The sequence below is a fragment of the Aedes albopictus genome, chromosome 3 (genome assembly GCF_035046485.1).
Source record: "Aedes albopictus strain Foshan chromosome 3, AalbF5, whole genome shotgun sequence".
NCBI classification, from domain to species: Eukaryota; Metazoa; Arthropoda; class Insecta; order Diptera; family Culicidae; genus Aedes; species Aedes albopictus.
Genome location: NC_085138.1, coordinates 243,092,975 through 243,112,524, shown reverse-complemented (window position 1 = coordinate 243,112,524; position 19,550 = coordinate 243,092,975). Strand labels below are relative to the sequence as shown.

The window sequence follows — 19,550 nt, the reverse complement described above, 5'->3', positions numbered from 1 at the left end:
CTCCCTGTTCGGGCCATCCGATCGCTTGGACCTGTCGTCGTCGAGCCTGTGGCTAAACAGAGTACACCCTTAAATGAAACAACACAGCGCACGAGTAACTTTCACGCAGCGAGCAAAAAGACAAAAGAATTTTCACGCAGATTTGTGTAACACCGGATCAGCACATTTTTTGTGTTGATCCGGTGTTACACAAATCTGCGTGAAAATTCTTTTGTCTTTTCGGTCGCTGCGTGAAAGTTACTCGTTGCGCTGTGTACATCGAGTTCTGCGTGTACACAAAGATAAGTACATAAAGTTACCTCTCGTTGTTCCCCCCTCTCTACTGACTCTTTGATTAGATTTAATTTGGTACATAAGCAGTTTTTTCTCACTTTTCCTGTAGCGTTAATTTTGTCCCTTGTTTTTTGATTATTTCTCGTCCCCGTGATAGTGTTAGTTTAAGGTTTTTTGAGTGCCCCGTGGTGGTAGTCAACTACCACAATGGGCGATGATGATGATGGCGGGGGTACGTCGTACCGCATCAACGAAGCTTCGTTATTGGCATCGGACTGCTCGAGCCAACAAGGCGATGTAAATGCTAATCCCTTTGTCTCCCTTCACCCTGGTGCTTCTCCAATGGACACCAACAGTAAATCTGTTTCGACGTCCCCCCGCCTCAAGGCCTACCCTCCCGACTTTGGCGGGCCATATGTTGTTTTCTTCCGACCCAAAGGCAAACGTTTGAACACCGTTCAAATCAGCAAGGATCTGACTAAGCGGTATTCTTCCGTTGTCTCCATTGACATGGTCGGTACAGCTAAGCTTCGGGTGACAGTAGGCGACCGAAAACACGCTAATGAGATTGTGGCCTGCGAGTTGTTTACACTTGAGTACTTCGTTTACCTACCGAGCGCGTCGATAGAGATTTCGGGGAAGGTCGCCGACGCATCTTTGACCTGCGAAACGATCATGCAAGGCTGTGGTCGTTTCCATAACCCTTCTCTACCTCCTGTCCAGATACTGGATTGCCGGCAACTGCATTCGGTATCCCAGGAGGGCGAGAAGAAGGTTTACACACCATCTGAAGAATTTTCTGTGACCTTCTCCGGATCTGCATTACCAGATCTGCTGGTGATTGGCAAACTTCGGCTACCTGTGAGGCTGTATGTACCGAAGGTAATGAATTGCATCAATTGCAAGCAGCTCGGCCACACCGCTCAGTACTGCAGCAATAAACCTCGCTGTGCAACATGCGGGGAGAGACATGTGGACGGTGCGTGTAAAACGCCGCCCAAGTGTGTTTATTGTGGCAGCGACCGTCCACATGATCTGATTGATTGCCCAAGGTACATACAGCAGAAAAAACATCAAAAACGATCGTTGCAGCAGCGATCACGGCGAAGCTACGCCGAAATGCTGAAAAAAGCTGCCCCGACCGTTGAATCCCGTAACATCTACTCGTCTTTATCTCTCGATGATCAGGGCTCTGACTCTGAGGTCGGGGACGGGGTTCCCTTTGTTTTCAAGGGTGAAACGAGGAAACGGATGAGGCTCCAGAGACCCACCAAAAAACCTCGGAATCTGCCTAGCAGCGACCCCCAACCCACCATCACAAATTTCAAGAGTGGTAAGAAAGTCACAAAACGTTCCCCTCCGGGTTTCAAAATCCAGGACGAACGAGACTTTCCATCACTCCCGGGAACATCTAAAATCCCAGATGTCCCACGTTTTTCGAATTCTCAACCGGAAAGACAGCATTCGGAGCACCAGGAGCAACCTCAGGGTGCATCATTGTTTACGCTCTCTGGCATCGTAGACATCATCCTCAGCTTCTTCAATGCTTCAGATTCCGTGAAGAACATTGTAAAAGGACTTCTTCCTTGTTGTTAGTTGTTAGTTAAATTGAAATTTGAATTAGTTAAACTAAGCATGCAAAAGTTAAGTAATTGTACTACCCTAACGTTACTGTTATACACGTAACCACAAGTACACTAAATTAAATGAACTGCACATACTATTGTAACCATTACACGAACAATACACACAAAACACACGAGAACGGTCAGAATGTACATGGACTGGACAGTAGTTAGTAGCCAACCGATAGCCAACGAATAAAAGCGGAAAACTATTCGCGCGCGCAGTTTTGATTAAAAATAAAGTGTAATTATTTATTAGCCTAATAAACTTGTTTGCCTCTTAAACTCAGTGAAAGTTATTAGTGGAAAGAAGAACTTGGAGGTTTAGTGGAAGTGAACAAGGATAACTTGGAAAGGAGTTGATTCGAGGAAAAGGATTGCATTTGACAGGAAAGAAAGGAGCTTGCTACATCTGGAGGAACACAGCGTAGGACTCTGGAACAAGGCCACAGGTAATACTCGACCGACGAACCGCATCCCCCAACATATTTGGTGCCGTGACCAGGATCGGCGGTTGAGTTGGGAAGGTCGTTGGCCCTGAGGACAATTGGGCCATTGTGGCTTGGAATTTGGACTTTGGAGGGCAACGGATCCATATTGGCTGGCTGTTCTTTGTGGTGAAACATTTCAACGTCTTTTATCATCTATATCATCACTCAAACGGATTGGCGCGGACAACTCACTGTGGGAGACTGCAGGCATTTTGCCGTGGAATAAAATACAAGGCCTAATTGCATTAGGCCACAGCTATCGCGGTGGATTAGATCGACACTGCTGTTGTGCACTGGATATTCGTGAATAGCCACAGAGGACGGCTTGATAGTATTCCCAGCGATACTTGCGACGGTGACGGGATAGACGATCGGCAGTAATCTGTATACGACATCATCGGTTGGATTCGGTTGGGCCACGTGACTGCTCGGATTACCACTACTGCAGCGCGGTACACATCAACGCCGGTGTTTACATTTTGGCTCCTGTGATATACGCTATACAAGGCCTATTGTCGACAGGCCTCAGGTGAGTGCCTGTCCAATTATTTATCCCTCTCATTGTGGTGCTACTTTGGGTCTATTTCACCCTTTCATGTACGTACTGGCGGCGGTCATCGGTTGAATCGTCGGTGTATTGGACTGTTTACATCTGACTCGTTATCGGAGGTGGCTGCTCTACGCGGATCGGTGGATAGTAGTACCAATACGGATCGGCATATATTGCAACACAGAAGGTTTGGCAAAGACGAGAGGCGGTAAGCGAAAGTTTTGGATTGACGATTCGGGATAGGAGTGCGTTTAGCACTGCAATTTTAAACGCATATAGTATATTTGGGCGGTGTGAGGCGAAATATTTGATTTGATCAAGGCCTGTTGTAGACAGGCTACAGGTTAGTAGCTGTCCAACATATATATGCTGGGTTTGGTGGTGCTGCGTAAGATTTCTTTTTCTTTCATTGATTGTCGGCGACGGAGCTACTTCGCTCGATAATTTTGGCTGAGCACAAACGACAAGATCAGCAGCGTGAACGGTAGTTGGTTACGGGGGCCGGAGTATTTTTGGATATCGGAGCTTAGATTTTTTTGTATTTAATACAAGGCCTGGCTTGGACAGGTCACAGGTGAGTGACTGTCCATTGACTCCATAGCGTTACCGGAGGTACTTCCGTGGTATTTTTGGTTTCTCTTTCTCGGTCCGTGGATTGCTTCGCGACTGCTGATCTGATAGTGTGGGTATGGCTGGGGGAATTAAAGACAAACTCAAGAAACGCGAGCGCTTTTTTGCGGCTCTGCGACGGCATATGCAGTTTCTGGAGGGTTATAATCCGGACACACAGAATGGGCACGTTCAGTCAAGGCTGGACAAGTTAGAGGAATCTTGGGAAGAATTCAACGAGTTGCAAGAAGAGATTTGCGAGTTGGATACAGAGGGTGAGCTTGAGCAGGATACGAATAATGCGTTTGCAGTATTCGAAAATCAGTATTACGAGATTCGTGCTGCTTTGCTGGGGAAATTGGTACCTGCCCAACCAGTACCAAATTTGGATAACTCCATTCGGAACACTAGTGCATTGGGAATGCACACGGGGGTTCGCTTGCCACAAATATCGTTACCTGAGTTTGATGGGGATTACAAAGGGTGGCTGTCATTCAAGTCCACCTTCGTCTCGCTCATTCATGACTCACTGGAGCTCAGCGATGTGCAGAAATTTCATTATTTGAAATCTGCCTTGAAAGGGGAGGCGGCCAAGTTGATCGAGTCGTTAACAATCACTAACGACAACTACGCCATAGCATGGGATACTATCACGAAGCGGTATTCAAATGAGTATCTGTTGAAGAAACGGCATCTTCAGGCACTCATGGAATTCCCAAAAATTGATAAGGAATCGGCGGTGCGGATTCACGGTTTGGTGGACGAATTCGATCAACGACTAAAGATATTAAAGCAGCTGGGCGAAAAAACCGAACACTGGGGAGCGATGATTGTGCATTGGATGTGCTCGAAGCTGGATAATCACACTTTGCAATTATGGGAGGACCACGCGGCATCACTACGGGATCCAACTTTCACAGCGTTGACGGACTTTTTGGAGAAGCGGACGAGGGTGTTGGATGCTGTACAATCAAACTGTAGTAAGGCCATCAGCGAGCAGCCGAAGGTGTTCGTGAAACGTAAACGGTTAGCAGTACATGCGTCAATGGAAAGTGGGAGAAGTGATCCTTTGTGTCAATGCTGCGGTGAGCAGCATTATTTGGTGAAGTGTTCGAAGTTCCAGAGTTTCGGGCTGAAGGAGAAATTGGACTTTGTCAACAGCAAGCGGTTGTGCAGCAATTGTTTCAAGTCCGGTCACTGGGTTCGGGATTGCAGTTCGAAGTTCAGCTGCAGGACGTGCGGAAAGAAGCATAACTCCCTCATTCATCCTGGGTTTCAATCCAACAGCGGAAGCAACGACTCCGAGGGCAATACTCCGGCTGGCAACTCAACAAGGAAGAATAATGCAACTAGGTCGCATGTTGTAACGGAATCAGTGGAAGATAATCAAAGGGAAGCCGAGGAAAATGGGTCGACTGGATCGTACAGCATTGGAACGAAGCAGGGAAGCGTAGGTTCAAGCGTGTTCCTGTCTACGGTGGTGGTAAAGGTACGCGATCAGTACGGGGGAAGCCAGCTGGCTCGTGCGTTGCTCGCTGTCCAGCGAGATCGCAGGTGAACGTGATGAGTGAGAGACTATGCCAAATGCTCAAACTCAAGCGGCGAACAATATGTGTTCCAATAACAGGAGTTGGACAATCGGAATCTACAGCGAAACATGCCGTCAGCGCAACGGTGAGTTCCAGAACCACGGACTACACTGTTGGATTGGATTTCTTGGTGTTGCAACGAGTGACTGCAGAATTACCTTCGACAACAGTTCCGATTTGTCATTGGAAAATCCCAAATAATCTCCAACTGGCAGATCCTCAGTTCAACGTCAGTGGCCGCATCGATCTATTACTTGGCGTTGAACACTCCTTCAACTTTTTGTACGAGAGGGAGATGAAACGGATTTCTCTGGGTCCCGAGTTACCCGTGCTCGTAGATTCGGTATTTGGATGGATCGTGGCTGGCAGGGATGCAAGTCTGCAGCAGAAAGTATCAGTTCGTTGCTGCACGACAACTACGGTCGGGAATCTGGAAGAATTGCTGGAACGGTTCTGGCAGGTGGAAAGCTGTGACGATCAACCGGCATGGTCAAAGGAAGAGCAGGATTGCGAAGAGGACTTTAAGCGTACTCATTCGAGGGCGCAGGATGGACGATACATCGTACAGTTGCCAAAGCATTTCGGCTTCGAACGGATGTTGGGCAATTCGGAGGTTTCAGCGCTGGAAAGATACCGGAAACTGGAAAACCGTTTGGAAAGGAACTCTACCATGAAGGATCAGTATCACGCATTCATGAAAGAATACCTGGAAATGGGACACATGAGGAGGATATCGGAAGCGGAATTACAAGCAGAAGCTACGGGAACGGGTCAACGGAAGGTTTTCTACTTGTTGCACCACGCGGTACTTAAAGAAGCAAGCACAACGACCAAGGTGCGCGTCGTCTTCGATGCGTCGGCGCAAACGGACAACGGCTACTCTCTCAACGACGTACTACTGAAGGGGCCCGTAATTCAGGACGATCTTTTGAATCTGCTTATTCGCTTTCGCAAGCACGAAGTGGCACTTGTGGGAGATGTGGAGAAAATGTACAGGCAGGTGCGGCAGGACGACAACGACACTCTTCGTCTTCGAATATTTTTTCGCTTCTCCATAGATGAACCAATTGACAGTTACGAGCTGCTTACCGTGACGTACGGGCTGAAACCATCATCATTTTTGGCAACCCGTGCTCTAAAACAGTTAGCTGTCGATGAAGGCTCGGAGGACTCCCCAGCAAGCGCTGCGTTGGAAAAGGATTTTTACGTGGACGACTACATCGGAGGTGCCACATGCGTGGAGGAAGCCATCGGTCTGCGCGAAGAATTAACGTCGTTGATGGCGAAAGGAGGATTCCCAATACGTAAATGGTGCTCAAATCGCCCGGAAGTCTTGGCTGGAGTTCCGGAAGATCAGTTGGGAACAAATCTTTCTATAACCTTTGAATTACACCCAGACGAAAGGATCAAAACCCTTGGGATTACTTGGGAGCCGAAAGCTGATCAACTTCGGTTCCTATTCAGCACGGACGATCATGAAGAAACATGGACTAGGAAGAAGATTTTATCTTCAATTGCCAAGCTGTTTGATCCGCTTGGATTGATTGCTCCTGTAGTGGTGACTGCCAAGATAATCATGCAGGAGCTGGCTTTACTACAAACCGGATGGGATGCCCCGGTGCCATCACAGTTGGAGCAGAAATGGAAAACTTTTCATCGCTGTTTAGACAAGCTGGCCGAATACAGCATCCCAAGATTTGCTTTTATTACGGATTACGTCGACATTCAGTTCCACTGCTTCGCCGACGCCTCGGAATTTGCTTACGGAGCTTGTTTATACGTTCGCTCTGTCGATCGCTACGGCAACGTACGCATAGAACTTCTTTCAGCCAAGTCTCGTGTTGCACCATTGAAACGGTTGACAATACCGAGATTGGAGCTTTGCGCGGCCAGAGAAGCTGCACGTCTGCATCAGACCGTTGTCAAGGCTCTGGCACTGGACGACGTTCAATCATTTTTCTGGTCGGACTCAACCGTTGTTTTGCACTGGTTGAAAGCTCCGCCAAATACGTGGAAAACCTTCATCGCCAATCGTGTTTCCAGTATCCAGACTACAACATTTGGACATTCATGGCAGCATGTAGCCGGGAAAGAGAATCCGGCCGATTTAGTTTCTCGAGGAGTTCCTGTCGAAGACTTTTTGACGAGCGACCTTTGGAAAAATGGACCCATTTGGTTGAAAATACCCCGTCTACCTGGATGATCGATGTCTCCGATCCTCTCCCGACTGAAGTTGATTTGGAACCTCGTATCATCGTTCAAGCAAACACTACATCAGTGGAGCCGAACTTCTTCTTCTCCCTTCGATCATCACTGCTACCTCTCCTCAGAATAGTAGCTCTTTGCCTACGATTTTTGAATAATTGTAGACGGCCAACGCAGCGGACTTCTGCATCATTTCTTTCTCCATCGGAAATAGCTACCTCCAAAATGTGCCTGGTACGCTAAGTCCAGGAAGAGTCGTTTTCAGAAGAATTCAAAACCTTGAAGAAACGTTACCAAGTTCCCCACAAATCACCATTGAAGCTTCTTCGTCCCTTCGTTGATCGGGAAGGAATCATCAGAGTTGGAGGTCGCCTTCGCCATTCCCTTGAGGACTACGCCACCAGACATCCAGCAGTACTGCCACAGTCGCATAAATTTACACGTATGCTCGTTGAGTATTATCACGTTCAAACCCTTCACGGAGGACATCAAGCAACTCTTGCGCTAATGAGACAGGAGTTTTGGCCGATTCATGGAAAGAGAGCTGTCACTTCTGTTCTTCGAAACTGCCACCGCTGTTTTCGCTTCAACCCCACGCCAATCCAACAGCCAATGGGACAGCTCCCATCCGTCCGAGTACGCCCAGCTCGTCCTTTCCTTATAACTGGCGTCGACTACTGCGGACCCTTCTATTTGAAGCCCCCACACCGGCGAGCAGCTCCACCGAAAGTTTACATCGCTTTTTTTATATGCTTCACGACAAAGGCCATTCATCTTGAGCTGGTCATGGACCTCTCGTCAGCTGAATTCATCTCTGCGCTTCGTAGATTCGTCGGCCACCACGGAATCCCGAAGGAAATCCATTCCGATAATGCGACAAATTTTCAAGGTGCGAAGCATGAGTTACACGACCTATACCGACTGTTGAACAGCAAGGTAAACCAGACGGCTATTGGAGCCGAAATGTCACAGCAAGGAATTTTGTGGCATTTTATTCCACCCCGCGCTCCCAATTTTGGAGGACTTTGGGAGGCAGCAGTCCGCTCCTCCAAAACTGCTCTGAAGAAGGAAATTGGGTCACACCAACTGACCCACGAAAACTTCTGCACCCTGCTGGTACAAATTGCAGCTGCCCTCAACTCAAGACCTCTTTGCCCTTCGTCAGATGACCCCACTGACATGAATGCCCTCACACCAGCCCATTTCTTAATCGGGACGTCAATGAAATCCCTCGCTGACCCCGATTTCACAGCCATACCCTCGAACCGCCTGACCCACTATCAGCAACGACAGCAGATGTTTCAACGTTACTGGCAGCGCTGGAGCCAAGAATATCTCACCGGGCTTCAGCAAGCGACCAAGCACCTTCAACCAAGCCCCATCCGCATCGGTAGCATCGTGGTAGTTCGAGAGGACAATATACCTCCGCTGGACTGGCCATTAGCCCGGATAACCGAGGTTCACCCTGGAGCTGATGGAGTCATACGAGTTGTCACCATACGAACGTCTAGAGGGACTTACAGACGTCCCGTCAATCGTATTTGCCCCTTACCCATTGCTGACAACATTGAATGATTAGTAAAGATTAGATGAAATGTTAGTAATGTTAGAATTAGTTAGTTGAAACAAGTTTCAAGGGGGCCGGTTATGTTAGTTGTTAGTTAAATTGAAATTTGAATTAGTTAAACTAAGCATGCAAAAGTTAAGTAATTGTACTACCCTAACGTTACTGTTATACACGTAACCACAAGTACACTAAATTAAATGAACTGCACATACTATTGTAACCATTACACGAACAATACACACAAAACACACGAGAACGGTCAGAATGTACATGGACTGGACAGTAGTTAGTAGCCAACCGATAGCCAACGAATAAAAGCGGAAAACTATTCGCGCGCGCAGTTTTGATTAAAAATAAAGTGTAATTATTTATTAGCCTAATAAACTTGTTTGCCTCTTAAACTCAGTGAAAGTTATTAGTGGAAAGAAGAACTTGGAGGTTTAGTGGAAGTGAACAAGGATAACTTGGAAAGGAGTTGATTCGAGGAAAAGGATTGCATTTGACAGGAAAGAAAGGAGCTTGCTACATCTGGAGGAACACAGCGTAGGACTCTGGAACAAGGCCACAGGTAATACTCGACCCACGAACCGCATCCCCCAACACTTGTGTGACCCCTCTTTTGAAGCAGTTGGCTTCTAAAATGCCCCTCCTTGCGACAATCGTATCATTCGATGGCTAATTTAACCACCGAGGTCGAAGATACGATTTCGGTTCTACACTGGAACTGTCGTAGTGTTACACCGAAATTAGACGTTTTTAAATTTTTAGTTAACAATTTACGATGTTTTTGCACTATCCGAAACATGGCTAACACCTGATGTAACCTTACCTTTTCCCGATTATAATATCATTCGCCTTGATCGATCCGACTCGTACGGAGGGGTGCTTCTAGGGATTAAGAAGCAGCACTCATTTTACAGAGTCGATTTTTATCCGATGACAGGCATTGAAGCCGTCGCATGTGAGGTGACTATCCGAGGTAAAACCCTCAGTGTTGCCTCCATATATCTTCCTCCGAGAACTGTGATATCTCGCAGGGATCTCGCCCACATCTGCTCGGTTATGCCCGAGCCTCGGCTGCTCATGGGAGATTTCAACTCCCATGGTACAGGCTGGGGGGAACTGTACGATGACAGCCGATCAACGTTGATATATGACCTCTGCGACGACTTCAACATGACAATTTTGAATACCGGAGAAGTTACACGAGTGGCACCTCCAGCTCAAGATGGCAGCCCTAGAAACAGCCGATTAGACCTCTCAATCTGTTCGAGCTCACTATCGCTGGAGTGTACATGGAAGGTTATCCAGGATCCCCATGGTAGTGATCATCTGCCGATTGTTGTTTCTATTTCCAATGGGTCACATCAACCTCCATCTATCGACATCGCCTACGATCTCACCAAGCACATTGACTAGGAGAAGTACGCAGAAGCAATTATCGACGGTGAGCAATCGGTAGAAGTCCTTCCACCGCGGGAAGAGTATCAGTTTCTATCAGAACTGATCATCAGTAGCGCGCTTCAGGCACAACGTCGACCAGTGCCAGGTCCGTCGGTTCGCAGGAAACCCCCCAATCCGTGGTGGGATAGTGAGTGTACAGAAATCTATCGCGAGAAATCCGCGGCGTTCAAAGAGTTTCGGAAACGCGGTTCGGTCGAAAACTTCAAGCGGTTCGCTTCCCTTGAAAGCAAGCTCAAAAACTTGATCAAGGCGAAGAAAAGCGGTTACTGGCGTCGGTTCGTCGAGGGTTTGTCGCGCGAGACTTCGATGAGAACTCTTTGGAACGTCGGTAGAAGAATGCGTAACGCGTCGTCGGTCAACGAGGATCGAGAAAGCTCTCCTCGGTGGATTCTCAAGTTCGCAAAAAAAGTTTGTCCAGATTCCGTACCCGTGGAGCGAATAATTCGTGATGTTTCCGAGGATAGGGACGACATGGATAGACCGTTTTCGATGGTTGAATTCTCACTTGCTCTTCTTTCATGTAACAATTCCGCTCCAGGAATAGATCGAATCAAGTTCAAATTGCTTAAAAACCTCCCCGACGTCGCTAAGAGGCGCTTGTTGAACTTGTTCAATCAGTTCCTGGATAACAACATCGTTCCGGATGACTGGAGACAAGTGAGGGTGATAGCTGTTCAAAAACCCGGGAAACCCGCGTCGGATCATAATTCGTACCGTCCAATCGCGATGTTGTCTTGTCTACGGAAGCTGTTGGAGAAGATGATTCTCTTTCGACTGGACAAATGGGTTGAATCGAATGGCATGTTGTCAGACACACAGTTTGGTTTCCGCAGAGGCAAAGGTACGAACGACTGTCTTGCGTTGCTTTCTTCAGAAATTCAGCTTGCCTTTGCTCAAAAGCAGCAAATGGGCTCAGTGTTTTTGGATATTAAGGGGGCTTTTGATTCAGTTTGTGTCGATGTTCTTTCTGACAAACTACACGACAGTGGCCTTTCACCAATTCTGAACAACTTTTTGTACAATTTGCTGTTTGAGAAGCAGATGAGTTTCGCTCATGGCGACTTGACAGTTTCACGAATTAGCTACATGGGCCTCCCCCAGGGTTCATGTCTAAGCCCCCTTCTTTACAACTTTTATGTCAGAGACATAGATAATTGTCTCATGGAAAACTGCACGTTAAGGCAGCTTGCGGATGACTGTGTTGTCTCTGTAACGGGATCAATAGCAGTCGATCTGCAAGGACCACTACAGGATACTTTGGACAATTTGTCTACTTGGGCTCTCAAGCTGGGTATCGAGTTCTCTCCGGAGAAAACTGAGATGGTTGTCTTTTCTAATAAACACAAACCGGCAAAGTTTCCGCTCGTTCTGATGGGTAAGACAATCACTCATAGCATGTCTTCACAATACCTCGGCGTCTGGTTCGACTCCAAATGCACCTGGGGGAAGCACATTGTGTATCTGATACAGAAATGCCAAAAACGAATCAACTTTATGCGAACTATTACCGGAACATGGTGGGGAGAACATCCGGAAGATCTGATCAGGCTGTACCAAACAACCATTCTATCGGTTTTAGAATACGGTAGCTTCTGTTTTCAATCCGCGGCGAAAACACACTTGCTGAAGCTTCAACGGGTTCAGTACCGTTGCCTTCGGATCGCGTTAGGTTGCATGAACTCGACTCACACAATGAGTTTAGAGGTACTTGCTGGTGTACAGCCTCTGACAGACCGCTTTGCGGAGTTGTCGTTCCGGTTCCTCATCCGATGCGAGGTTGTGAATCCGTTAGTCATAGAAAACTTCGAAAAGCTGCTCGAACAGAATCCCCAAACTCGTTTTATGAGTGTGTACTACTGGTACATGACGCTGGAGGTAAGCCCATCTCTGGTTAACACCAATCGTAACAACTTCTCAGACTTCGACAGCTCGTTGTTCCTTCCGTTTGTCCTCTTCTTGTCGTTTTCTACCGATAAAGTCCTTTCTTTTTGGTTCCGTTACAGATATGGACAATTTGTCCCATCAAAGTTTTAGTATAAGTTAGCAAATAATTTAGTTTTAAACCCATAAATCCGTCCTTCCCAATTTTTTTTTCTTCAATCCTTAACCTCGAAACAGCCGCGAGTACTTCGGCTTCCCAAACTAACATAGTTTTAAGGCAGTAATAAGTTGTAAAATTTATAACCATTGTAAAAAAAAAACAAAAGATTTCGGCTCAGTTATGCCCATGTGGCGCCCGAGCCTTCCAAATAAACAAATAAGTAAAAAAAAAAAAGAAACTTCTTTTTATCCAATTGATGAATATTGTATATCTCCCTGGAGAAACAATTGAATCGTTTAGTTGTTTTTTTTTTTAATTTCAATTGTTTTGCATTTATCAATAAATTGACAAAGCAGTTTTATGCTTTTAGAATGGCAGCTCATATAAAAGAAATTATCCCACAAAAACTGTAAATCCATTCTAAAAATAGTGCCAGTGCACCAAAAATCATGAAGTTTAGGATTTCGATTTATTCTCAAGTCAATTATGAAGTAATCTCGATACTTTTGGTAACCCAATAACAACTACTCTAGGACAACTGTGTTTTATATAAGTTCGTTGAACAAAATATATATAGTGCTTCGGGATTCTTGGGGGGCCCCCTCAATCGGGGGGCCCGGGGCACTTGCCCCCATTGCCCCCCTTAAATCCGGGCCTGGTCCGACCTGTATTGAATTTAATCGCGTTTCAGACCTTTCTTCCCACTGTGCGATGGCTGGCAATCGCCCAGGATGGAGATCTTTCAATTCGGACCTCTTCACCACCGTGGGTGCCCAGGACTGAAAGTAAGTAAGTATTACGGAATATCTTGAATTCCGTAAGACTTGCTTTTCTTCTTAACGTAACGTCTAAACTGGTTTTCAGCTTAAAAGTGCTCCTATAGGAATCTCAGAAGGTGTTTCTGGAGGAATCCCTGAAAGAGTCTTGAAGGAGTTCCTTGAAAATCTCTCTAGCAATTCCAGAAGAAATTCCTCAAAAAATACCAGGGAAAATCCTTGAATGAAGGAATCCCTCAAAACTTTTGGAGAAATCCTTAGTTAAACTCCAACAGAAACCGCTGATGGATATTCTAGTGGGATACCTGAAGAAATTTCTGCAAGATTTCAAGGAGAAATTCCTGAAAAATTCCCTGAAGAGTTTCTTGGGTGAATAAATGAAGAAACTTCTGAAGAAATTCTTCAAGGCATTCCTGGAGGAATCCTTTGAGGAATTACTGGAGAAATCGATAAAGGAATTAAAGAAGGAATCCCTCAAAGAATTCCAGTAGGAATCTCTTAAGGTGTTTCTGAAGGAATCCCTGAAGGACTTCCCAAAGGAATCCCTAAAGAGTTCCTGACGGAGTTTCTGTAGAAATTCCTGGATTTCCCTAAAACAGACCCTAGAAAAAAGTTTATGAATTAGCTTATGAAAAAACCCCTGAAGGTGTTCCTGCAGAACTCAGTGAGAAAAACTCTTGAAGGATTTGCAATTGAAATCGTTGACGTAAAATCCAAAAAATCTCCCAAAGAATCCTTGAAGAAATCTCTTTCCTCCCCCTTCTTCTGAAGGAATCTCTGTAGGAGTTCTCGAAAAAAAATCTTCAGCAATTACAGTGGGATTCTCTCAAAGGATTCCAGAAAAAAAATCTATGAAGATTTCCAGAAAGAAATTCCTGAAGGGAAAGAAAAAAAACATCTAGGAGAAATCCTGATGAATCATTTAACAAACTCCTGAAGAAATCTTTGAAGGAGTATCTGGCGGAGTCCCTAAAAAAATCCAGAAAAAAAACCTCAAGGAACTGCAGGCGAAATACCTCAAAGAACTCCAGTATGAATTTCTGACGAAATTCCTATAAAACTCTTTTAAGGAATTCTTGAAGGTATTCCAGAATAAAACCCTGAAGGAGCTCCTGATCAAATTCGTTAAGGGGTTTTTGGAAGAATCCTTGAAGGAATTTGAGAAAAATCCCTTGAAGGAATTCTTAAAGATATCTCTAAGTTAGTTCCAGGAGAAATCTTTCCAAAAACACCCTGAAGAAATTTCGGGAGGAGTCCCCTTAAAATTCCAGAAAGAACTCCTACACAAAGTACTGAAATAGTTCTTGGGAGAATTCCTCAAAGAGTTTAAGAAGAAAGCCTTCAAGGAATTCCAGAGGAAAAATCCCACGAAGAATTCTAGGAGAAATTCTTAAACGAGTTGCAGGACAAATCCATGAAGGAGTTTCTTAAGAAATTCCTTAAGGAAATACAGAAGAAATTCTTCAAGAAACTCCAAGAGAAATTCCTCAAAGAATTCCAGGATAAATATCTGAAGAATTTCCTGGAAGAAACCAAGATGAACTACCTGGATGAATACCTTCAGAATTTTTCCAGTAGCTTTTATTTGGGATTTCTTAAGAAATTCTCCTAGGAATTTCTTCTGGGTTTTCGAGGAGTTACTTAAAATGTTTCATTAAAAGATACAATTCCAGGAGAAATTCATCACAAAGATAAGGAGACTCTTTCAGAAGTTCCTCGTAGAGTTTTCTTTTAGAAATTCATATTATTTCCAAAAACTTTTCAGCAGTTATTGTTTGAATTAAGGGATTTTCTCAGACATTAATTGTGAAATTCCTCTATAAAATTCTCAACAGATTTTTCTGGAAGTTTATCTAGGGGTCCCTTTAGGTTTCGGATTTATTCATACCTCCTTTTTTAAGATTTCCGAACTTTCTCTCAATAATACCTGCCGAAATTACTCCAGAATTCCATAGAATTTTATTAGTTATTTTTCATGACATTTTAATTTGAATTCTTGCATAGGATTGTTCATCTTTTCCTGCTATTATTTCAAAGATTCCATCAAAAATTAATTTATTTATTGCTAGAGCGATTCTCTAAAGAATTTCTCTAGGGTTTTTTTTATGTTTCTAGGTACAGGATTTTTTTTCAGAAATATCTACTAACTGTATAAGTAATTTTGCTATGAATTCCTTCACTTCAGTAATATTGCAAAACAGTGTCAGCGCATTCCAGTTTTTGCCATTTTGGTGAAATTGCAATGCTGTGATACACCTGCTACCTGCTATATGCTTTCTACCTGACAGATCTAGTCGTAACCTTGCAGGTTTGAAAGAAAATTCAGTTTGATGCACAATAACCGAAAGTGTTCCAAAAGATTCAATGTCGCTTACATCATTTTGCAGAATTACGGCAGCTTAGAAGTACCTATGGGCTATAGGATGTCTTCCAAGGATTCATTCGGAAAAGCCTTTAGAGATTTCTTCAAGAATACCACCAGTACTTTTGTATGCAATTTCTTCATACATGTTTTAAGAGATTCCTTAAAACATCCTCTGCTGATTTCTCCAGAAACTCCTCCGGATATTTCTTTGGCATTTTTTCCTTGAAATTACTTGAAGAGTTGCTCCATGAATTACTAATGTTTTTTTTAGAATCTAAGGAGTATCTAAAGGTGTTCCTTCAGCTATTTTCCTAGGTATTTTCCTAGAAAATCGTCCACGAATCAGCCAAGAGATAGCTCCAGAAAATGATTCAGCAATTTTTGATCAGGAAAAATCTCCAAAAAATTTCTTCCATGAGTTTCCAAAGTTATCTCCTGAAGTTTTTAAGAAGTCCATCCTCCACGGATTTCTACAGGGATTGCTAAAAGAATTCTTCATAAGTTTTTGGGCAATTTCTAGACGAACTTCTTAAAATTCCCTGAAGTAATATTTTAACAGGTTCTTCAGGGATATCTATAGATATCCCAGTAGATATATCTGATAGAACAGCAAGAGCAATTTCTGAAGAAAACATCATTGTAAGCATTTCTGCATAATTCACTGAAGATAATTCTCACAGAACTTTTGGAGAAACCATGGAAACCATCAGTAGCAATCCACATAGGATGTTGAGAGTAAATTTGAGAAGAATTTCTGAAAAATTCCATGGAAGAACTTCCGGAGAAATTCTTAGCTGAAATTCTTGAAGCGATTCCTAAGATTCTGAAAAAATCTCTGGAGTTAAAAATATCTTTTCAAAGGAATTTCGAAAAAAAACCCGAAAGAATTTTAGAAGAAATCTTAGGAAGTAATATTGTTTGAATATCTGGAGGAAAATCCGAAGAAATCCCAGGAAAATTCGGGAAGCAATCTCAGCAGGAATTTCTTATGAACTTCCAGAAGAGATTTTTTTAAGTGTTCTTGGAAAAATCTGCGGATAAAATATTTTTTGAAAAAAAAACTGAGTACCTGGAGATACAAATCGATAATCGTCTGCAAAGATCCTTAGAAAATATACTCTCAAGCATATGTGCCAACTAGTGACGTTTTTTTGCGGGTGGAAGAGCTGCCTTAATCCCTGAAAGTAATAATGCAAGAATTTCTAAAGAAATGCCTGCAGGGTTTTCTGAGTGAATCTCGGAAGAAACTAGTGGATACATTCATTTAAGAATTTTCAATGGAATCCCTAAAGCAATTCCTGAACAAATATCTGATGGACTTCCTGAAGAAATACCTGAGCGAATTTCTGAAGAAATATCTTGAACACTTTTGCTAGGGGTTTTCGGCTGGAAATGGTTTGCTATGGAATTTCTGGCTTTCTCAGTCTAGGGAATCCAAACGATTAAATTTGCATTGCCCGACGTTTCGGCCTGGTTTATTTGGCCTTTTTCAAGGGTAAACTAAAAGAAAAAAAATCAATTTTTATAGTAGTATCCAACTATTTAAAAGTTGTTCTTTTAGTTTACCCTTGAAAAAGGCCAAATAAACCAGGCCGAAACGTCGGGCAATGCAAATTTAATCGTTTGGATTCCCTAGACTGAGAAAGCCAGAAATTCCATATCCTAAACACTTTTTGCAGAAATCAATGGAAAAATGATTAAAGAATCTTTGGAAGAATTTACAAAGAAATCCCTGTAGGAAATTCTGAAGGAATCTGGAGACATTTCTGAAATATTTTTGGAAGAATTGATCAAGTAATTATTGGTGGAGTTGCAGAAGAAATCGCCGGAGGAGTCTCTGTAAGAATCATTTTCTGGCCAGTATGTCAGAAATAAACGTAAAAGCTTGAAGTCATGCTTAAAGTATTTGAAAGCAAAGTAACTACGTTTAATTGACAAATTGAGAGATAAATTTGTGAAAAAATACCATTTATTTTATTATTTATTTTTTCAATCTCCCGCACTCTCGTGGCCTACGAACAACAAGTGTGAGCGTATTGTTTTTTTTTTAGAATGTTGATATTAAAGCTCGACTGACACATATTTCGTCATCGATCATCTGGTCGGTGCAAGCTCACACCCGGGAGTTTGGCTGTTGTTAGTGGCAGTGTTAAGTTCAAAGAATACGCTTGGTCAACGTTTGGGCATTTAAAGGATATACAGGAACAAACTCACCAAATTATATATACATATTCCAGTACTCTCGAGACAAAATTGATGACTTTCATTTGCGTCTCCTGGACATTCAGCAGCATTATCACCAAAAAATTACACGGAAATCACGTGAAAATGAAGACGAATTCCAACACCCCGATGGGAATAAGACAAGATCTCACAACAATTGCTAAGTATCCTACTCAACACTACGCGCATAGAACCAGCAGCAGCCGTTTCTCAATTCGACAGGCCATACACAAAACAACGCGGAGCAGAAAAAAAAACGCGTGACAGTTTTGAATACGCAGCTACTTGTGCGCACATCCTGCTATGATTTCCATGATGGAGTGTTGTTAAAATGGGTTAAAAATGTGATTAGTTTTAACTTTTTTGCAATGCATCTTGGCTTATATTATTAGTAATGACTACAAACAGAAAATCAAATTGTAATATATATCAAAGACACGCTGTGTATGATGACTGAAACAGGTTTCATTCAGTGCTCCTGTAATTTTCCATTTCTTATTGAACTTGATCACCAACTGCATTTCTCACCGCCTTCACGAATGCAAAACGCGCAGTCTGGATTCAAAGTATGTAAATACCTAGTACGATAAGTGTTTTGTCCGGCAGTCTCCGAAATGCTTTATCACAACTCTAGCATCAATTTATTTTATGTTTCTGATTCACCTTCCTTCATTTAAAATTGCACATCCAGCATAGCACCACTGTATTGCAGCTACATTGTCACATTCGGCTAGCCAGTAAGATAATCCTTATCACTAATTCAATTAATGTTCAGGAAACACAGATAATCGATAGGAAATTAAATAATTGATGCAATTTCTATTAATCAACCACAAACCGACTACCACAGCACATCTAACACCGCGAAATATCCATTTGGATGACACCGGAATCAGACTGTTCGCAAATGTACCGAGCTGGATAGCACGCCGCACCGGAAGCCACAAACAAAATTGCACAATGTTTACTTTCAATTTCATTTCACCGTCCAGAACGGGAGGTGCTTACCGTGTGCATTAGCCGCCGATCGGAACGTACGGAGCTATCTAATTGCTCTGTGTAGTACAACGGCGACCCTCAACTTTGTACCTCACTCAACTAGAACACAAACTGCATCAAACTAGCACCTATCATCTCCGTCTGGGATGCCGCGAACCCTAGAACAGCTCTCCACGACGCGACCAGCCGTAATCGAGTGTAAATAATAACTGATTGTACTACAGGTACGGTTCAATTAAATATTAAAATTCAATTCTGCCAATTCGCGAACCCATTACTGCATCGACTACGGCTGCTGGCGCGGCTATGCATATTGATGACGCCGAGGCGATCCAGCTGTAGCTACGCGAGAAATAGTTGACCGCGGTTGTTGGCTAAGCTATAAGCTATGCATGCTGGCTCAGATCGATGCGTTGCACCCACAAGCACTTGCTCGTTGTATCTATGGTTGGGGCTACGTCTACGTTTACACATTATCACGGACGATGCCGTCGACATTGTCATTCAACGTTTGTAAGTTGTGCGTCATAAACCCTGCGTAACGTTGGTGGAATGTAAAGTCAGGTGAGAACACTCATTGGTGTGTAGAAAAATGTTTGTTTTGCGAAAATATTGATAGACCTACATTTGAAAAGAACTGAACTGTCGATTCACGTGTATGGCAATATACTATTCTCACCCAACGCATCTGATAGCAGCCTAGGTCGATGGAGTTCACCTAATTGAGTTCCGATATTGAAAATCAGAAACTCAGACCCGCATTTACGGGATGC

General features: G+C 43.6%; 1 protein-coding gene across 1 annotated transcript in view; it reads right to left on the bottom strand.

Moving 5' to 3' along the window:
• Positions 1 to 19,068, bottom strand: part of LOC109412620 (phospholipase B1, membrane-associated) — a 38,012-nt gene extending 18,944 nt beyond the window's left edge. The window contains exon 1 of the mRNA XM_029868580.2: positions 18,787 to 19,068. Coding sequence (XP_029724440.2) covers positions 18,787 to 18,795 — 9 coding nt within the window. The 5' untranslated portion in view covers positions 18,796 to 19,068. The remainder of the gene's footprint in view (positions 1 to 18,786) is intronic.
• Positions 19,069 to 19,550: the final 482 nt, after the last annotated feature.